The sequence below is a fragment of the Mastigoproctus giganteus genome, chromosome 9, assembly GCF_048544385.1.
Source record: "Mastigoproctus giganteus isolate SK-2022 chromosome 9, ASM4854438v1, whole genome shotgun sequence".
Taxonomy (NCBI): domain Eukaryota; kingdom Metazoa; phylum Arthropoda; class Arachnida; order Uropygi; family Thelyphonidae; genus Mastigoproctus; species Mastigoproctus giganteus.
Window position 1 is genome coordinate 226,077,541 of NC_143583.1, and position 18,921 is coordinate 226,096,461.

Here is an 18,921-nt window from a genome sequence, read left to right on the forward strand (position 1 = left end):
AGAAAGGAAAGAGAACCGGAGTAATCTGCGGACGCCGCCTGCATTTTTTTTTAATGGATGCGCGTGTATCTTTTAATGAGCAGGCGGCGTCCGCAGATTACTCCGAGTAATTCGATGGTTTCAATCTCCACGAGGCTGTTTGATAATTTGTTGCAGATCGAATTTTCGGTTTATCGCAGCCATGGGACCCGACTTGATTCGAAACTTCAGAACATCGGTGATTCCGAGCTTGGTTTGCCTCTGGTTGATGGGCTGGCTCCTGTCATTGGGTGGGTTGTTCCTTCACACAGGAGCGACTGCACCGTCCTCAGACGATGCTCATTAATGGTTCCCTACCTCGCCATTGCGGTCTCATCCGCCCCTTTGTGGCACACGCTGTTCGTTGTGGAAGGGCCACAAAAAACAAGAATTTGATAAGGGGCCACTGCAGGAAGAGGTGAATCGGGGGCGAAAGAGGCAAAAGAAGGAAATAATGCAATAAAATTAAATAATTGAAAAAGGAAACCATTTAACAAGTGGACAGTCCTCCGTTGATAGTTGGTCGCGTCCCAACTAATCAAGCAGCACGTTGAAGGGCACGACTACACTTTTGCTCGTAGGGTTTGGAGGAGACAGTAGTACGACCGTGGATGCCGCAATTGACGGAGTTAACAGACTTCCAGTGAGAAACGATAATACGGTGTCACCTAAATAATCGGTCTGTTACTTGACATTTCACGGCTCTGCAGATCCCTAGGTCGACGATTGGGAATGTGACCTGAAAAAGGAAGCCGTCACGAAATAACTCGGAAAGCTGCGAAGCTGACGGAACCGGATAGGACAGTCGTCCGAAGAATCCTCTGTTTGGAACGGTTGTCGCCGTTATAGCAACGCACACAGGCCCTCAGTGAGACGATTGGGACACATGTCAGCACCAGTACAATGCTCTGCCTGATGTGGATTATTACTGTTGTGCAGCAACTGATCATCCCGAGTAATAACAGACCCCTATCTATACTGGCGTGTCTGGCGCCAAACGCAAGACAAACAAACTTCTGGGTATGGGGGAGGGGAGTCTGGGTGACGAAGTAACCCGTTTGAAAGGGCGAAGCTTGTTAGCTTTGCGGTAATTATGTTGTTGAAAAAAAAAAAAAAAAAAGCATATGCCGTATATTTTGGAATTTGATTTGATGATCAAGATTGTAACTGTGGTAAAAGGAAAGCGATGACATTTGCTTGTCCCATCGTGTCGAGGGAACCACAGGATCGCATCAGTGACCACTACTTTGGTTTTTAAATGAGCAGATTATAACGCGAAGAACAACCAGAGCATTGTGCACCCCAAAAATATTACTTTAGCTTTAAGGCCAGTACCTCCCCCCCCCCACTACTTGGGGCTGAACTACGGTACCACAAGACAAGGTAATTCAGTACATTGATTCTAATGGTTGGCTATTGCGGAGATTATAAACTTATTAGTCTGCTAGTCGGCCAGTGACGCGGTTTTTACCACATTTCCGGGAATAATGTTTTGCTTTCTGTGCTTCTTGCTTCCCACTACCCCGAGGTAGTCGAGCAAGAAGTGAACATTGGGAAAGGAGATTGTGACCACCGAGACAGCCTGTGACCAAAGTTCAAAGAACGTTAAAGACAAGCCAACAGTAGATCGAAACGAAGCCCCTTTGAATATGAAGCTGGGTTTAATGAGTCAGTTAATGAAGCCCCGAATATAGAAGGAAATTCCCACCGACGCAGGAATTTCTTTTGGACGTGAAATCCGCAAGCTGCTGCTGAGCTTGGCATTTGAAGGATCCGTGAACCAAACTGAAAGACGCATGGACTGGCGTTAAAATGTGATACGCACAGTTCAACTTTTTGAGAAAAAATAAAAGCAAAAAACTCTCAGATTACGAGAGGATTGTGAGTAGTGAAATGCTCGAGAAGCTCTGAAAATCACACTGCAACGTGACATGAGTCTTCTGGCGCACGTTTTGCACCCTCATCGCAACTATTTCTAGGCAAATTTAGGTAATTTAAAAGAAGAGTAGGAAGGAGACAATCCCGTCAGGATATAAAAGGCATCGGGGGATAGGGAAGGAATGTCAACACGATGGCCGACTTGTGTGCTGAAGAAGGAACTGACACTAAAATGAGCTGGCTGAAGAATTAAAAAAAAAAAAAAAAAGTTTAATCCAGCCGAGTTAAAATCCAGTTTGCAGCCCTTTGATATTTCTGTTTTTACGTATTTTTATCGGTACCTTTTTGTAAAAATAACCCACTTGCAAAATCGGTAAAATATAAATTGGACCAGAAGCAGCGCCACCAGTATTCTTGTTTTTTTTTTTTTTTTTTTTTTTTTTTTTTTTTTTTTAGTAAATTGGTTTCGCCAATTGCAAATGAACTATGGCGTCCTGCCACTGTTTCAAAGGTTTTCGTTGACCCCGCTTTCATCAAGGAACAAGAACTTTCTTCAGTGGTCTCACTAAAAACTGCGTACTCCTGGCTTGTGTGCACAGTAGCAAAGCGGTATCGTTACCGTCCTCCATACCCCGGGTGGAAAAGGCCCGGGTTCGAATCCCGTCGATCACGCGAGGGAGGTTTATGGGCTTTTCTCACTCCGTGGCTGAGTTAGTCGGTCTCAGGCGTAGATAGCAAGGAGTCCCCCCTCCCGGAAAAACTGGGTTCACCAAAGCAGGCAAATCGACCCAATTTACAGACACAATACACATGGGTAGTTGAAATAACATTCTGGGTGACCCAAATAAACAGTTTAGGTTTTTTAGTACCCCTGCCTTAGATAGCTATGCTGATGTACGAAAACATCCGATCTTTTAGAAACTGTGGTTTATTATTATTATGGACAGAACCATAGTGGCCTGAGGGCATCTCCGTGGAAGATTCTTTTCCTAATAGGGATCGGTCTGGTTGCGATTTGATCAATTGCTCCTTGCATCGTTTGCTCATCCGCTTACTTCCCTTCTGCTGCTCGGTCACGATGTTCTATCTCTTCAAGTGGGTTGATGTTGCTTAGTTATGCAGTTGGTCAGGATCTTGTACATTGTTCGGGAACAGGTCAAGAAAGGGCGAATAGTTGCTTAGTTATGGACAGAACCATACTTCGGCCGTAGCCTAGTGGTCAGGCGCGCGGGTGCATAAGTACACGTGCCTTGAGTGACCGGGATTCAAGTCCGTGACTGCTGAATACGGTGCTGTTTCTTGTATTCTGTCTATTTGTGAACTCCTCTGACCGTTTGGTCGTCCCGGAGTATAAACAGAAAATTTATTTATTTATTTACTTCGCTGGTTTGTGGTGTCTTTGTTCTTCGCCTTCACACAGGTGACTTATTGGATCAAATTACTTTGTGACTTTGTCTGGGTACCTTATCACGGTGAATTGATCCACTGTGTATCTGCAGATTAACTTTTTTGTACCAGTAGTAGCTGTGGATGTTAATTGTTCCTGGGTTCGCCGGTTATGGGATTTCCTGATAAACTGTTGTAATTCTTCCTCCCGAATCTGCCATCTCATTTATGGGCTTGGGTTTTCTTCCTTGCTTTATCTATCCAGGAGGACACGGTCATTATGACTAACTTCGCTCATTCACAGGTTACCACAGAACTCTTCGAGTGCCTTCTGGTCGAGGAAATATGTTGCTTCGTCTTGTCCGATTTTCCTGTAGAAGGCTCTCCTGTGAGCACTTCTCCCTGTAACGACGAAGTCTCCTGGTAAGTGCCAGTTGGTTTTTCTTGAGGGTGTCAAGGCATTTTTCAATCCTCTGATTAAAGGTCTTGTGTGTGCTGTGGACGCTGTTTTCCTTGAGGATGGCCTTCACTTGCTACTTAGTCAGTTGACCTATCTTCACTCTTATCCCTTTTGTCTTGTGCTGTAGCCTTCTTTCCCAGGCTGATGATTCCTTGTCTTTGCGTTTTGTGTCATGTTGGTCTCTGGTTTCTCTTCCTTTCATCCTAGCGGCTGCTACAGCGACACCGTATATGGCTGTGCGGACAGTATCTGGTGTTACTTCGTTGTTGTTTGGGTAATCCGTTATTATTCGCCGATTGAGGTGGGCTTTGATTTGGCACAGTATTCTGTTCGGTCTCTGCTTCAGTAGGGTATGGGTCTTTTGTGGAGTCCATTCCTTCGGATTCTGCCAGGGCCTTCTTCCACTCTTCTTCTATTCTGAATATCGCAACCTCGCCTGTTTCCAATTCATCTTTCTCCGGGTTCTTGTACTTGGCGTTCCTCTTCGAGTTCTGGTTCGGTTGTGTTCATATTCTTTGTAGTTGGTCGCTCACCTGGAAGAAATTGTGAAGGAAGCATTTCCAGGCTGGGTGTTCTTGCTCTTCTTTTGTGGTAGCCATGCCAGGGACAGCACCACTTACTTCACTGTCGTCCTCGGAAGACTTTTCGAACCACTGACGCCTTTGCCTGGACATGAATGACTTTATCCTACGCCACACTCGATGTAGGGTGTTTAATACTTCTACTTCTCATTTTCATCTGGCTCTGGTGGTTACCTGTTTAACTTAAGCGTTCAGTGCGGGTTGGTAGTTGTTAGGAGCGCCACTAGATGTCCCACCCTTCGGCCATCAATTCAACCTTATTAGTATATCCCATTGGCGCAGCAATCGGTTATTTCCGAAAGCACGTGGAATAACAGATTTCTTTCGTCCCTAACGGGAAAAAAAAAAAAGCCGTAGTTCCAACGGCTATTTTTTTTGTCTTTCGCGTCGGAATTCCAACTGGTATTCATGATATTGCTGGTCCGGCGTCGTAACCACTGCGCTAATTACGATTATTATTGTTGCTCTTATATTATTTCTCCCTGATTGGGGGGGGTTCCACCTCGTGACGGGTATGCTACCAAGTACACAGGGTGGTTGTTATGTCTGGTGTTACTGTTAGTCGAAGAACTCTCTAACAATCCTACAGGTTTTCAGGATTGCGACTTTCTGGAGTTCCTTGTAGGTGTTTGCTGGGTGACCTATTGTTGGTGGGCTGCTATGTAGAGTGTTTTGCGCCATACCTGTGGTTGACACGATGATCGGGATGGTCATATGCCACATCTTTGATCTCCTGTCTTAGGTTCGTGTACTTCCTGATTTTTTTCCCCCATGGGTTTTCTGCAGGTTGCCAGTGTTGGGTACCACTATGTCAATGAGATAGGTAGCCTTTTCCTTCTTGTCCACAAGGGTTATGTCCGGTCTGTTGTGCGGGATTGTCCTATCCGTTATTATGGCGCAGTTTCAGTACAGCTTGTGGGTTGGGGTCTCTAGTGCTGCCTGGGGTTCAGACTTGTACTATTGTACACTTTCCTTGATCAACTGGGTATTTCCATTCTAGCTTCTGACGTATTATCTTGGCTACCTGGTCGTGTCTATGAGTGTACTCAGTCTGGATCACCTTGCACCCCGCGGTCATGTGTTGGATCGTTTCTGAGGCCAGGTGGCATCATCGATCGACATGTGTCATCGAACACTGCAGGCTCCTTGCCAATGTATTTTCTATAGTTCCTGGTGCTGATTACCTGGTCTTGGATGGCGAGCATGAATCCTTCAGTCTTAGGGAAGAGCGTCCCACTCGTGAGCCGTTCATTGGAAGCAATTTTATCTCTGTGGTCTTGATGGAGATCATTGTAGTATCTGCAGTGGAGTGTCTTCTCTGCCCATCTCTCTAGCTTCGTTTATACCTCCTTGTTGCGGGGGCTCCTCGCTTAGGTTGAGTGGGGTATACCGCTTGTCCATCTTCCTTGTGGAGTGCTACTGTCTGTTTCTGGAAGTAATCTTCAGGTTACTATCGTTGTCTTCTGTTGCTCAACGAGGTCTATCAGGCCCCTTCCTCTTTCTTCCGGGCAATTGTCAGTCTCTCCACGGCAGCTCTCGCGTAGTGTTGGCGGCTCTTGGTCATCATTGTCCTTGTCCTTCTCATGATATCCTCCAGCTCGGTGTTAGTCCAATCTGTGACCCCGAAGGTTTATGTTAGCACTGGGACTGCATAGGTGTTTATGACTTGAACTGTGTTCCCTCTATTCAGCTTCGCTTTCAACAGGCTTCTGAGTCTCTGATGGTATTTTTTGGTCAGGCAGGCCTTAATTTCCTTGTGTTGTGACTGCTGAGCCTGCAACATCCCCAAGTATTTGTAGGCCGTTCCCTATGACATGGCTTCGATCTCTTTACCACTCTGCAGCTGGTAGTTTCGGTTGACTAATTTTCCCTGACGCAATCGGTGGGTCTTGCATTTGTTTAGACCCACCGATTGCGTGGGTCTAGACAAAATCCATCCTAATGTTATTGCTCAATTCTTTGGTGATCTGGAGTAGTTGCTGAAGGTGCTTCTCGGTTTCCGCGTAGAGCTTGATGTCATTCATGTACATCAGGTTCTTTCTTCCTTCTTTGAGGTTATATCCGTACTTGCGTTGTTGAGCATGGTAGGTAGAGGGTTAAGTGCTAGCCTGACAGAAAGATTCCTCTCCTGATTGGGATTGGCCTGGTTGTGATGTTTTCGACCTTATTGGTGGTACTCCATTTCGCCATCGTTTCTCCTAGGGAGTTTGTCACTATCGGATTCACTTTGTAGATGTTCAGCGCCTCTATTAGCCAACTATGAGGCACGGAGTCGAAGGCCTTGCGGTAATCGATGTAGGCTGTGTACATGTTGCGGCACTTCTTTTAGCCTTGCTCCGCAACCGCAGCATCAATGGTTAATTGCTCCTTGCATCCTTTCTGCTGTTCAACCATTATGTTCTGGCTCTCCAAGTGTTCTGATATCTTCCTGGTTATGCAGCTGTCAGGATCTTGTAGATTGTTGGGAGGCAGGTGATTGGCCTATATTTTGCCGGGTTTCTTGTATCTTCGTCTTTAGGCTTCAGATATGTGATTTCCTTGAGTGAGAAACTTTGGGATTGTCTCTGGGTGCCTTATCATTCTGGTGAACTGCTCTGCCAGGTGCTTGTGTGTGCAAGTGAGCTTCTTGTAGCAGAAGTTGTGGACGTTATCTATTCCTTCAGTTCGCCAGTTGTGAGAGTTCTTGATCATCTGTTTCACTTCTTCCCGAATCTCCCACCATCTCATCTCTTGTATGTCCTTGGTTTTCTTGCGTTCTACTTCTATCTAGAGTGCTCTGCTGTTATGTCTTACTTCACTGCTCCAGATATTTCCCCAGAACTCCTCGATCGTCTTCTTCTTGGGTGGTCCGTTTCCTGCTTTCTCATCCTCACCCAGTTTCCTGTAGGAAGGCTCTTGGTCATCATCGAAGATTCGGTTGTTTATTTTCCTTTTGGAGCTCTTTGTATAGGTGTGTAGTCTCTTGCTGAGTGCGAGGAGGTTCTGCTTCAGTGTGTCCAAGTATTCTCCTATTCTATGATTTGTGGACGCTGTCTCTCTTGAGGATGCTCTTCACTTTTGAAATCCATTTCTTACTCCTATGACCTCGTTGGGACTGAGTCAATTGGTCTATCTTGGCTCTTAATTCTTCTGTCTTCTTCTGAAATCTTCTTTCCAGTGGTGTAGCTACCATGTAGGCAAGCAAGGCAATTGCCTCCGGGCCCGGCGTATTTGGCTGTCTCCTCTTTTTGCAATTTTTATTAATTAAGTAAGGTCCCGAACGTGTTCGGGACCCTACTTAATTAAGTTAAATTAAATTTTTGATTCCGGGCCGAAAACGTGTAGCTATGTTAATGCTTCTTTCCCAAGCTGGCTGTTCCGTCTGTTCTTCTGCTGCTGGTCTCTCGCTTCTCTTCCCTTAATCCTTGTGGTTGCTACCGCAGCACAATACACTGCTGTGTGGATGGCCTCCAATGTTGTACCATTGCTGTCGATATAATGCGGGTGTTATGTGCCGATTCAGGTGGTCACTGATTCTCCACAAGGTTCTTATTGGCGTTTGCTTCGGTATCACGTGGGGCACGATATCAAAATTGGTAAACTGTTGTAGTTGCCACCGTGGGTGGCAGAGCTAGAAGAATCGCCATCTTTTGCACACTGGGTGGAAAAGACTGGAGTTCGAATCCCGTCGATGACGTGAGGAATTTTTATGGGTCTTTTTCACCACGTGGCTGATTTAGTCGGTCTCAGGCGATGTAACACGGTTTTTTATCCCGGAAACTTGGATTTTTCGTCCACCAAAACATAAAATCGACAGCAGAACAAGCAATTTACAGACAATATATGCGGAGCAACGTGGCCTTTGTCTTTGATGCTTCTAAAACACTATCATAACAACAACTGTCTCGGTGCGCATGTCTGAAGAGACCCCAAACTTGAGTGGCGCGAGGTACAAAGTACTTGTTTTAAATTTTCCCAAATCGCGTACTTTTTAAGTTTGTCTTCGTTTCTTAAAGAGGGTATTTATCCTCCCACAGGAGCGTAGATGACATCGATTTGTTTCCGGCTGGTATCGCGGAGAATCCCCTACCCGACGCCACTCTGGGACCCACCTTCGCTTGCATCGTTGCCGAACAGTTCCATCGACTGAAGTTCGGAGATCGATTCTGGTATGAAAACGGCGGTTTGGAGTCCTCCTTCTCAGAAAGTAAGTAACGCTTCCAGACTTAAAAGAATTCCTTCAAATAATTCTTCTAATGAATCTTGAATAACTTAATGAATCTTGTTGGCAATTTGATTATTGACAGAACATCTTACGGCTTGTTTGAAAATCGGGAAGTTTTTATTTGTCACGTGATGTGAGAAATAAAACTGCGGGCTTCCTGATTTTCCTGGCAAGGGATTTTGCCAGTATCATCGAGAGTGCGCAATTGTGGGAAACAACTGGTGCAGACCCTCCCCAAACACTATGTACACTATCACAGAGGATACCCTAAGGCACTGGTTTTCGACGTTTTTTTAATAATGGCACCCTTAAACAACTAATTTTAATTTGTGGCACCCACCCCTACTCAAATTTCTGCCTGTTAGATCCGATTCTCTCTCTCTCTCTCTCTCTCTCTCTCTCTCTCTCTCTCTCTCTCTCTCTCTCTATATATATATATATATATATATATATATATATATATATATTTAAAGAAATGTCATATGATAGTTATTCTAATATTATATAATTATAAAGAAAATTACAATTCATAATAGAAATTATATATGCAGTACTGAGGTAATAATTGTATTCTTTATGTAGAGGTACTAAATAAAGACCACTTTTAGATCACCACAAAATTAAAAAGGTACCACCGGACAGTGGAAGGTATTTGAACACTTTGGTTCACCAAACTTTTCAGTGAGATGTTTTTGTGCATTCTGTGATTATCAGATATTAAGTGGAATATTTATAACGAAGTAAATATATAAATTAAAAAAGAAGTTTAAGTAACTTAAACTCAAATTACGTGGCACCCAGGTTGAAACCACTGTCCTAAGGGTTCAGGAAAACTGCTGGTTGTATGGGGAGAATGGTAATAAAGACACGTGTTTGTGTGATGATATTGGTCGAAGTAATTCTTGCACTCCCCTCAACAATTCTTTGTTGGCGCAACAGATCATATTAGCAGGATGTTCTGAGGGGGGCCAAGTTTCAAATGAATGGGAAGATAAACCTAGGGAAACGAATCTAAACAGGGCCGCGCCAGACTATATAGTCGCCCTGGTGTGAACTTATTATTGCCGCCCCTACCCTCTCCCCATACGGTCATTTTTCTTATATCAATTTGTTTTTTATTTTGGGAATTTAATATATTTCCAAAATTATATTTAAAATTTTATTTTTTAAACACGAAATAACGTATTATGATACATGAAGTAAATATGTTAAAAATAAAATATAACGAAAATACATTTATTTTTGCTTTGGCTGCGGACAAAAGTTTCAGAGAAAGATTTGAAACTTTTGTTTTTTAGTATTGCTCACCGTTTAGTACTAAAAGGGGAAAAAATAAAAGTCCCAAAGAAATAAATTCTCTCAAAAGATATTTTTGCCGCATCATTCAACATTAAATTCAAAGTATGTGTATAGTGTGTTCGTGTCTAACGGCACCAGGGGTTTCCCCCATCTCCGCGTTGCTTTCATTGTGGATGTAACAATTCACTGTAAAGGCCAGAGATTTAAAAGTGTATGGATATTGTATGAGTCTAGTGTTGTGTTTCGTTGTTCTTCTGGCCATTTAGCCGCTAGACCCCTGCTGGGGCCTAACGTTGTCCACACTATGCCTCGTGGAGGCAGATCGGGTACACTAGTATTGAAATATTTACTCTGGCAGGTCCTGCCACCTAATTTCCTGAGATTTCAGTAGCTAGGACCTAAAAAAAAAAAAAAAAAAAAAATATATATATATATATATATATATATATTCAAAGTATGTGCAGTGCGAATTAATATCATTTTAATACCACTGAAAACTGATTACCTTTTTAGTTTAATGAACATTTTAAATGCAGCCACATTGGCGCCGTTCATATTCTTCATTTACATGTTTTCTTTTTCATCTGCGACGCTTTCTTTCATTGCAGATCAGCTGGCAGAAATTCGGAAGGTGACGTTGTCTCGCGTGCTTTGTGACAACTCCAACGTCGACGCCATCCAGCAAGTCGCATTTATCCGTGCTGCGGAATGGTAAGATTTTTTTCCCTCGTATTAAGTGAGAGAGAATCTTCATTGCAATATGAAAATTACACGACTTCAGAAGGGTTGTCGCAGTCTACCCGCTGCGTCACGGAACTTGCATGCTTAAGACAAAGAAAGGAAAATGCATATAAAGGAGTGCAGTAAAAAGGGTATTTGCGAATTAATTAAAATGATAGCTGGTGAAATCAATACGCCAAGTTTTTGGCAGATGTGCAATCGGAGGATCCCCCGAAACCCTTAAGAGCTCTCCCCTCTCTGTCGTCTGGGGCGTGGAAGCTCAGGATAGGCGAGAGATTCCTGCCTATAGAACCGTTCCACAACATCCAGGAGATGGACGTGGACTACAAGAAGTGGTTAGAGGACAAATCGTACAGAAGACGCATCGTCACGAGGGAACAGCTTTCGTCTTCAGCCGAGTGACTGCCATCGTCTTTTCATCGCGCAGTGTGTAGCAGAAAAAAAAAAAAAAAAAGCTCTTTCATTTCCCGTATTATATAATTTTTAAATATGTAATTATTCGTTTTATCTTTACATTTGTTTTTTGTATTTTTTCCTGTTTTGGTCGACTTTATGTTAAACCATTGTCGCTGTAACGGGCATTGCATCCACGAACCAGTCACTGAATGCAATAAAGATATCGATTTAAATCCAAAGCGTCTTATATTAAAGTAGACGAAAAGGGGATAAAAATCGCAAACACAGAGAGAGGAAAACTCTCCTCCCCTATAGTTTGTAATTCATTCGAATGTCTTTATAAACTCAATAAACATGAGAACTCGTCGTCATCCTTATTCCGTTTGGGAAGTATCATCATCGCCGAAACCAGAGATGTTTGCAAGTCTGACTAAAAGAAAAGGGGAAAAAAAAAGACACGACAGTGCTTAGTCCGACTGTTGCCGTCGCGTGGAAAGCACTTCCTTCCTTTCTATATATTTTCTCATTTGCAAATTTATGAAGGTCAGCATCAACTTCTTAGACCCGAGACAGCATTTGAAAGAGGCAGAAACGGGCCATCAGGAAAAGTCTCAAGTCCTTGGGAGTCAGTCGTGGAGTAGTCCTCAAAGATGGGAGAGGAATAATCCAGCAGCATGAATCCCATATAGATTCAAATGGGATTTACAGTGGTGGAGCTTAAAATTAGTCCCTCAGCCACTTTCTCCTTCATAATCAACCTCTGGGAATGAATTATAGAATAGAATAGAAAAGAATCTTTAATTGCAGCAATGATAGACATACAATTAGTCCCGTCACGGCATGGTGGTGCCAGGGGTTAACAAAACATATTTACAAAAGAGATACACATGAGAAAAAAAGATAAATCAGATTATTAACAAAGCACAGTTTTACATTTTCAGTTCGACGAGGATACCCTTACTGTATTTTTTATTATTGACCACTTCTTGGAGGCCCCCGTCGATGGCTTGCAGTGAGGGCAGCATTTGCTTTGGCAGGAATCTGTCGGTTAGTACTAGCCGGTTACGGTTTGCTAGCAGCTGTGCTGAAGACCGGAGATAAGGGGGAGGAATGCGCCAAGAGCAGTGATCCCAGAAGTTCGGCTCTGTAATTTTACCGGTGGCCATCTTGATGGTGAACAGCAGCCTTCTTTCTGCGATGTAGGACCGGAGCCTGCGTAGTTGAAGAGCTTCTGCTAACTGCGTTGATCTGAGAGCTGGGGGAAGGTGGAGTTTGCTGTTGGCCCATAGAGTCGAGGTACCCCCATTGAATTTGATAATGCTGTCCCGTTTTTGGGAGACGGAGGAAGGTTAGATTTCCAACTTGCCACTTCAGTAGCAAATTCAGATGCATGGTCGTCGGGGTGGCCGAAACTCATACAGTAGAAAAAAACGCACAATAATGGTGGGTAGGCAATGCTTCTGACATGTTCCTTAATAATTCCAGGCTGTTTAATATGGAGCAGATTTTGTTCTGTTATTCAAAGCAGACTCGAGGCCCTCGAGATCAGGTTATCCAGCTGAATACTGAAAAGGAGTTTACGGTCGGACATTGCGTTCAAGTCAGAGTGCGCAGCTACAACAGGCTTTGGGTGTTACCAAAAGTTGGAGAGGTCACTGTGGGATTGCTCCTCGGTGAGAATATCAATATCTTCGTCTTTTCGAGATTGATCGTCAGGCCGAAAAAAGAATTCAATTTTCATTAGACTATTATTGATGTAGTTAGTGGTCAGGATGCGGTTGGGACTGGGCCCAACTGGATCCAGTTTTTTAAAATTTTTTTATATTCTAAGGTCATTGGCGTAGGAGATGATTTATCGATTATTCCGCACCAGTAGAGCTATAATTGCTGTAAATAACAATCCGGATGGGGATTCCAGCGGTAATAGTCTCCCTGTAGCATCTTCCTCCTATGTTAAGTTGAAACAACCTCTTGCCAAGGGGATCAGGCAGAAAACACACGATGTTTCCTTTCATATGATTCTAAAAGCCACAATAGAGAAGAAACATTCACAGGATCAAAAGCAGCCTCTATATCTAAGTAAGTTATGATTAATTCCCGATTGCTCTCGAACGCTGATAATAAGGCATTTGTGGTTGCGAGGAGATTTATAGTCGTTGACCACTCTGAGAGAGCCCAATAAATCTGGCAAGGCCCATCTGCAAGAATCTATTTGGTGAGGACTGGTAGTAGCATTTTTTTTTTTAATAAATTCAGAAGCGTTTGGGGCTTTAGAGATTAGCTCGTAGAGTCGAGGTACCCCCATTGAATCGAGTTTAATTAGCGACTGATTACGGATCTTCTTGGGTATAGGCCTAACGCTATAGCTGTTCGACTCAATTGGAAACGAACGAGTCTTCACGGTCATTGTAGAGAGACAGGAGTAGTTGAATAATAATGGGCTAGTCGCTTAACGGTGAATTGGAGAATTCTTGGAGATGTAAAATTTTCAACATTATTAATCCAGTTTGTTAGAATGGCTGTTGCAAATGTGACTTCACACTCTTCTACGATGCCAAGGAATGTGTGTAGCTGCCATATAAAGGAGGGAAAAAAAAAAAAAAAACGGACACCTCCCGTTTCACCCCAATAGTTTCTCTAGTTCCTCTTTGAATTTATTTTAACTACTGTAGTTCACTATTTAAAAAAAAAATCGGGCCTGTGATTGTGGAAGTTTTGCTCGACTTATGGACAGTCCCTTTGCACGGAGGCAGTGAAATTTGGGAAACAAACAAGCGGGTCATGATCGGAGTTAAAAGATGTTTCTGGAGTCAAACAATGTGCATTGTGTGGATGAGAAGAGAAGGTCGAGCTGATTGGTTCCTCTAGTGGGCCTGTCATTGATCTGGAGGATTTCAGCAGATTTCATATGTTAAATCAGGCGCTCCCTTGGATAATCACGCCGAGTTTGAAGGTTGAAGTTGCCAATCACAGCATGGACTGCGGATGGATGGAGGTAATTCAAGATCCAACTTTAATGTTAATTACCCGAGTGGACATTGATGTACAGAGTATTTTTTGGGTCTAACGGCAGCAGGGATTTACCCCATCTCCGCGTATGTTCTTTGTATCGAGGACAGTACGCTGTCAAGGCCAGAGGTTTAAAAGTGTGTGGGTCATGTATTGTGTAATATGTTGTGCCCATTGTTCCTCTGGCTTGTTAGCCGCCAGGCCCCAGATGGGACCTGTCGTTTACATACTCCGCCACGTGGAGGCCAGCCAGGTGTTCCCTTAATGTTTGCTCTGGCAGGTCCTACCACCTATTTTCCTGAGATTTCAGTGGCTAGGACCTTAAAAAAAAAAAAAAAAAAAAAAAATTCTTCTTTTCTTTTGGGCACAGATGGTACATTACACGCAACTTAGAGGGGCTATAAGGGATAAGCGCTGGAGGTAATAATATTTCCTAATAGGTCGGGCATGAATTTTGGTGTTTTAAATTTGGACGTGTGGGGCAGGCGCTGTTGTAAAGAGATGGGAGGGGAGGTGGAAGACTGGAGGGGTTGGAAATTGGAAGTAAGGGGTCTATAGGGAAGATGACCCCTGTTGAAATAGTGGGCATGCCCATGCCCCACCAGAGGAGAAAGAGGGGTGGCAGGAGGGGGAGGCGACAGCAGGCCGTCCCCTCCCCCCTGCTAGGGAAAGAGGAATAAAAAACAGGCTAGACAGAGCCGGGGCGCTATATGGCATCATAAGATGCAATCTTCAAAGTCCGAGTCCAAGTTTCAATCTTTGTCTTTGCATTGGTCCATAGTGTGCATAGTGTTAGGGTCGGGCGCCACCTGTGGTTTCCCACATCTGCGCCATATGTACACTGTGAAGAAATACAGAACACTGTAAATGCCAGAAAAAGTGTAGTGTGTTGAGTGTGTAGTTTTGTGTTGGGTTCTGTTGTGTGTCCTGGCATTTGGCCGCAGGGCCCCTGGTGGAACCCAACGTTGCCCGCACACACCACTAGGAGGTAGCCAGGCTGCCCATTATTCTCTGGCTAGTCTCCGTCAAGGTCGCCTGAGCTTCCTGAGCGGAGACCAAGTAAAAAAAAAATAATAATAAATAAAAATAAAAAAAAATAAATAAAAAAATAATAATAAAATAAAATAATAAAAAAAATAAATAAATAAAAAATAAAATAATAAAATTAAAAAAATAATAATAAAAAATAATAGTAATAAAATAAATTAATTAATTTAAAAAAAAAAAGCAGCGATTAGATAGAGTGAGGTAGTACAGGGTTGGACATGGCGCAAACATCAATAGTAATGGCTTTATTGAGAGCGAGGATTAAAATCAGTTCTTCAAAATTAGTAGACTCACTTCGCTGATTATTTATTAAATGAAATATTGGCTGATTAAAAAGGTTGCGACCCCACTGTCCTGCCTATATCCTCTTGAGGTAAACTCGACTTAAACTTGCAGGTGGAGCACAGTGCACTCCTGATCAGGTTCTAGCCACCTCTCGGTGATGGATAGAATGTCGATTTAGTTTGCAAAGAGGATTACCTCAATCGGGTCAATTTTCTGTGGCACATTTCTCGCATTTTTGAAGCAAATGAATCCGGGAAGGGAACCTTTCTGCGGACAGGTCGCATATTCGTTGCAGGAGACGTACATGGCCTATTGGTGATCGGAGTTTAAGTCATGCCACATTCTTCAAAGAAAGAATTTAAACAGAAGTGTAGCCAAGGTTGATGCGTCTCGATTTCGTTAAGTCCTGATTTCGTTAAGTCCTGATTTCTGAAATGATATTCTAGATGTGATGTCAGTAATCAACTGTAGTATGTTTTAGGGCAATTGTGAGAAATCGGGAATATTCGATGGTACATCAGTAAGTTCTAATTCCGCGCGAAAAGGTGCGAGGGAAATCGCAACGCTTCATGCATTTTGAAAGCTTAAACAGCGACATTTTGTGGGGAGAAATTAATAAGCCGCGAACAGCGTCGCAGCACTTCTAAAAACTGGCAAACATCGGTTAAGGTTTTATCGTGAAGACCTCGCCACGAATAGTTTTTGGAGGTGAATCGGTTGATTCCCTATAGATAATCGTGATTACCTAGAAAGGAACGTCAACAGAAAAGGGAAAATGGCACCTGCTTACATCATCTCGATGATGCTCGATCAGTCACTGCAGTTGAATATCTGCAGCAATCATCTAATCGATTTGGATCCCCCAGATTTCTCTCCAAATGAAAAGGAAGAAGAAGCTCGGAAGATTTCCATCCATGCTTCAGCAGTGGTAGCGTCTTTAGAATAAAACCTTTCTTGGCTCTGAAGAAGGTGTGCTCAAATCTCGTGGAAGCATTTCTGCTTGCGTGTTATTGAATTGGTCCCAAACACTTTTTCCCATTAATTCATGCTTTAATAGATTTAAACATTGATTAATTTAGTGTATTTTTTTTGTTTGCATTACTTTTGAATTTTGTTTTGCATGTGGTGCCACTTTCTTATTGTAGGAACCAGTTGCCGTCAGACCAGGGTCCCCACCACCTTTCCCGTACCAACTCCAAGGATGATGGATGTTTTTCCATTGTTAAAATAAGAAATTTTCCAGTTTGATGTCTGGAAGTCCTCTTTATGGTTTCGTGGAAACATTAACTCAGTTGCATAAGCTGCTAGGCCGCAATGCGCCATCTAGTTCAGTCTTCTCTAATTTAAACAAAATAAATAATCATCATTGCTGGCAAGGTATTTATAATTGGGGCAACGTACGACCACCTTTGCTCATCGTTTTGGACAAGCCCGACACAAGGACCGGGCTACTCGTGCTTCGGTGGCTCTCGTGCAAAAAGCACGAAATTGGCAGTATCCGCGATTATTTTCTACCGTGGTTGTCACGGGTTATGGGTTGAGAGCTAGGCTTCAGCAACTTGGACTTGTTAAAGATGAAGCCTGCAGCTGTCAACGACGATGGACACGTCCACCGCTCATTGCGAAAATTACCGACAGTGGAAGTTCCAATAAGTTGGTGTGCTTGAATCTCGTCGAGCTATCGAGACTTTCAAAATTTGCAGAAGTGTCGCAATTTGCTTCTGAAGTGTTTACAATGAGGCTCAAATTATTCTGGGATTTTTGTTTATGTGAAGAGTTTTACTTATACAAAGAGGTTTGTTCTCTACAACGAGATTTCTTTTATATTGGCGCATATTTTACGAGATCTTTTGTGCATTGAGAAAGTGTGGCTTCAGACAATTCCGTCTTCACCAATGTCTGCTTACAACAGATTGTATACATCAGGCATTGTCGCAGGGTTTCCGCCTATGGCTCAGGTGATGAGATCTCCCCCTCCGCAACCTACTTCTCTCAGTCCCCGTTCACCACCTGCATGGTCCGATGCTGTACATCTTCTCTGATAATATCAGTGTAAATACACCATAGTTAACCCATAGATTTGAGCTACGATTGTAGCGTAGAAGGCATCGTTTTAATTGTATCTCGTAATGTGGTTGCCTTCACAACGAGATAGCTACTATTGAATTACTTCAAATAAATAACGCTTCTCTAGTAGAGAAGACTACTGTTATTTATTTTCAGCTGTACCACCATCCAGACGATCGTTTCGAAGCTGCTTGGCTTCGTCATCAGTGGGCGGGCAGGTACCCAGGTAATACAACAAGCCATCTGAGTTGCGAAGTTATATCCACATTATGAGAGATGCCAAAAGGGTGTGGTGATAATGTTCTGTGATGGAAATCTTCTCTGATGGAATTCCAAACTGTTATCTTCGTAGTTCTAAACAGGGCACGTTGACCCTAAAGTTTCTCGGCGCTTTTATATTTTGTTTTGATGCTTTTATTCTTTGTGTGTGTTGTTGCCACTTTTCGTTACCACGCTTCAAATTAAACTTTGGTTTAATAAAATTGGGTGGATAAGATTTTATGAAAATATCTTTTCTGGTGCGAATCCTTACATTTTTTTTTTTCCTAATAAAAGCTGATGTGACATTTTTTTATAGTATTTGAAGGATGATAATTTTGATTTAAAAATTATTTATTTTTATTTAATTTTTTTTTGTCTCGTAGGAATCCCAGAATGCCGTGCGTGGATGGGACTTTGCCGATGATGAGTTTTTCTCCTTGGCGAAACGAACCTGTTTGGGCGTGAGATGCGACTTATTTAAACCACAATTCCGCTACGTACAGGAACGTAAGGTGCCCCTCCCCCAAGACGTTCTTTTCCTGAGGGAAGAAGTGGGACGTTCTTTGTATACTTGAGAAGAGGAGTGCGAAGAAGGGTCAGAAATGTACAGTCCTTAAGATTCACTTCGTGAGAAGAGAAATAAAATATTTCCAATTTGCATAAAACGGCCATTCCTCGTGATTTGCATAACAATCCACATGAGTTAAAGAAAAAAAGTGAATTCTCGTTTGAATTCGGCCGCGATTGAGTCCTTCATCGTCTCAAGATGGGTTTCCACTCCGTTTCACGGATTTTTTTTTTTTTCTTTTTGTGGAGGACTCCGAGGATCTTTGAGTGCGTCTTCCCTTTTGTGTGCCTATGCCGATTTAAAATAAAGCGGGGGTTCGGCAGCGGCTGCATTGGGTGGCTTTGCTTGGACCCGCCTTCTGGAAGAAGGTAGGACAGCATTACTTAATTCATTTTTAAGGAACTGGGGACACGTGGTAATGTACGTACCATATTGCGATTTTAAAAATTAACTCTCGTGCCCAGTGTGTGTAAGGCTCTCGCCAGATCCCGTGCGAATTTGCGAGGACGACGATCACGCACCAAAGGAGACCTCCAGTCCCAGTTCGTCGGTGCGTAAGAGCGTGGCAACAATTCGATTCGACAGGACCCCAAAAAAAGTAAACGAACTTTTTTCGTAAAAACTTTTGGGAAACGAAGTGCGGACGACGAACTCACGAGTAAATAATTTTTCATCCGTCTCTTGTGGCAGCCTTCAACGCACGCGCATCACCTTCCGTAAA

At 43.0% G+C, this 18,921-nt stretch overlaps 1 protein-coding gene across 1 annotated transcript in view; it reads left to right on the forward strand.

The window, feature by feature from the left end:
- Positions 1 to 18,297, forward strand: part of LOC150081144 (immunomodulatory peroxidase-like) — a 148,875-nt gene extending 130,578 nt beyond the window's left edge. The window contains exons 15-17 of the mRNA XM_090381387.1: positions 8,340 to 8,509; positions 10,435 to 10,537; positions 18,016 to 18,297. Of these exons, the coding sequence (XP_090237513.1) occupies positions 8,340 to 8,509; positions 10,435 to 10,537; positions 18,016 to 18,097 (355 nt within the window). The 3' untranslated portion in view covers positions 18,098 to 18,297. The remainder of the gene's footprint in view (positions 1 to 8,339; positions 8,510 to 10,434; positions 10,538 to 18,015) is intronic.
- Positions 18,298 to 18,921: the final 624 nt, after the last annotated feature.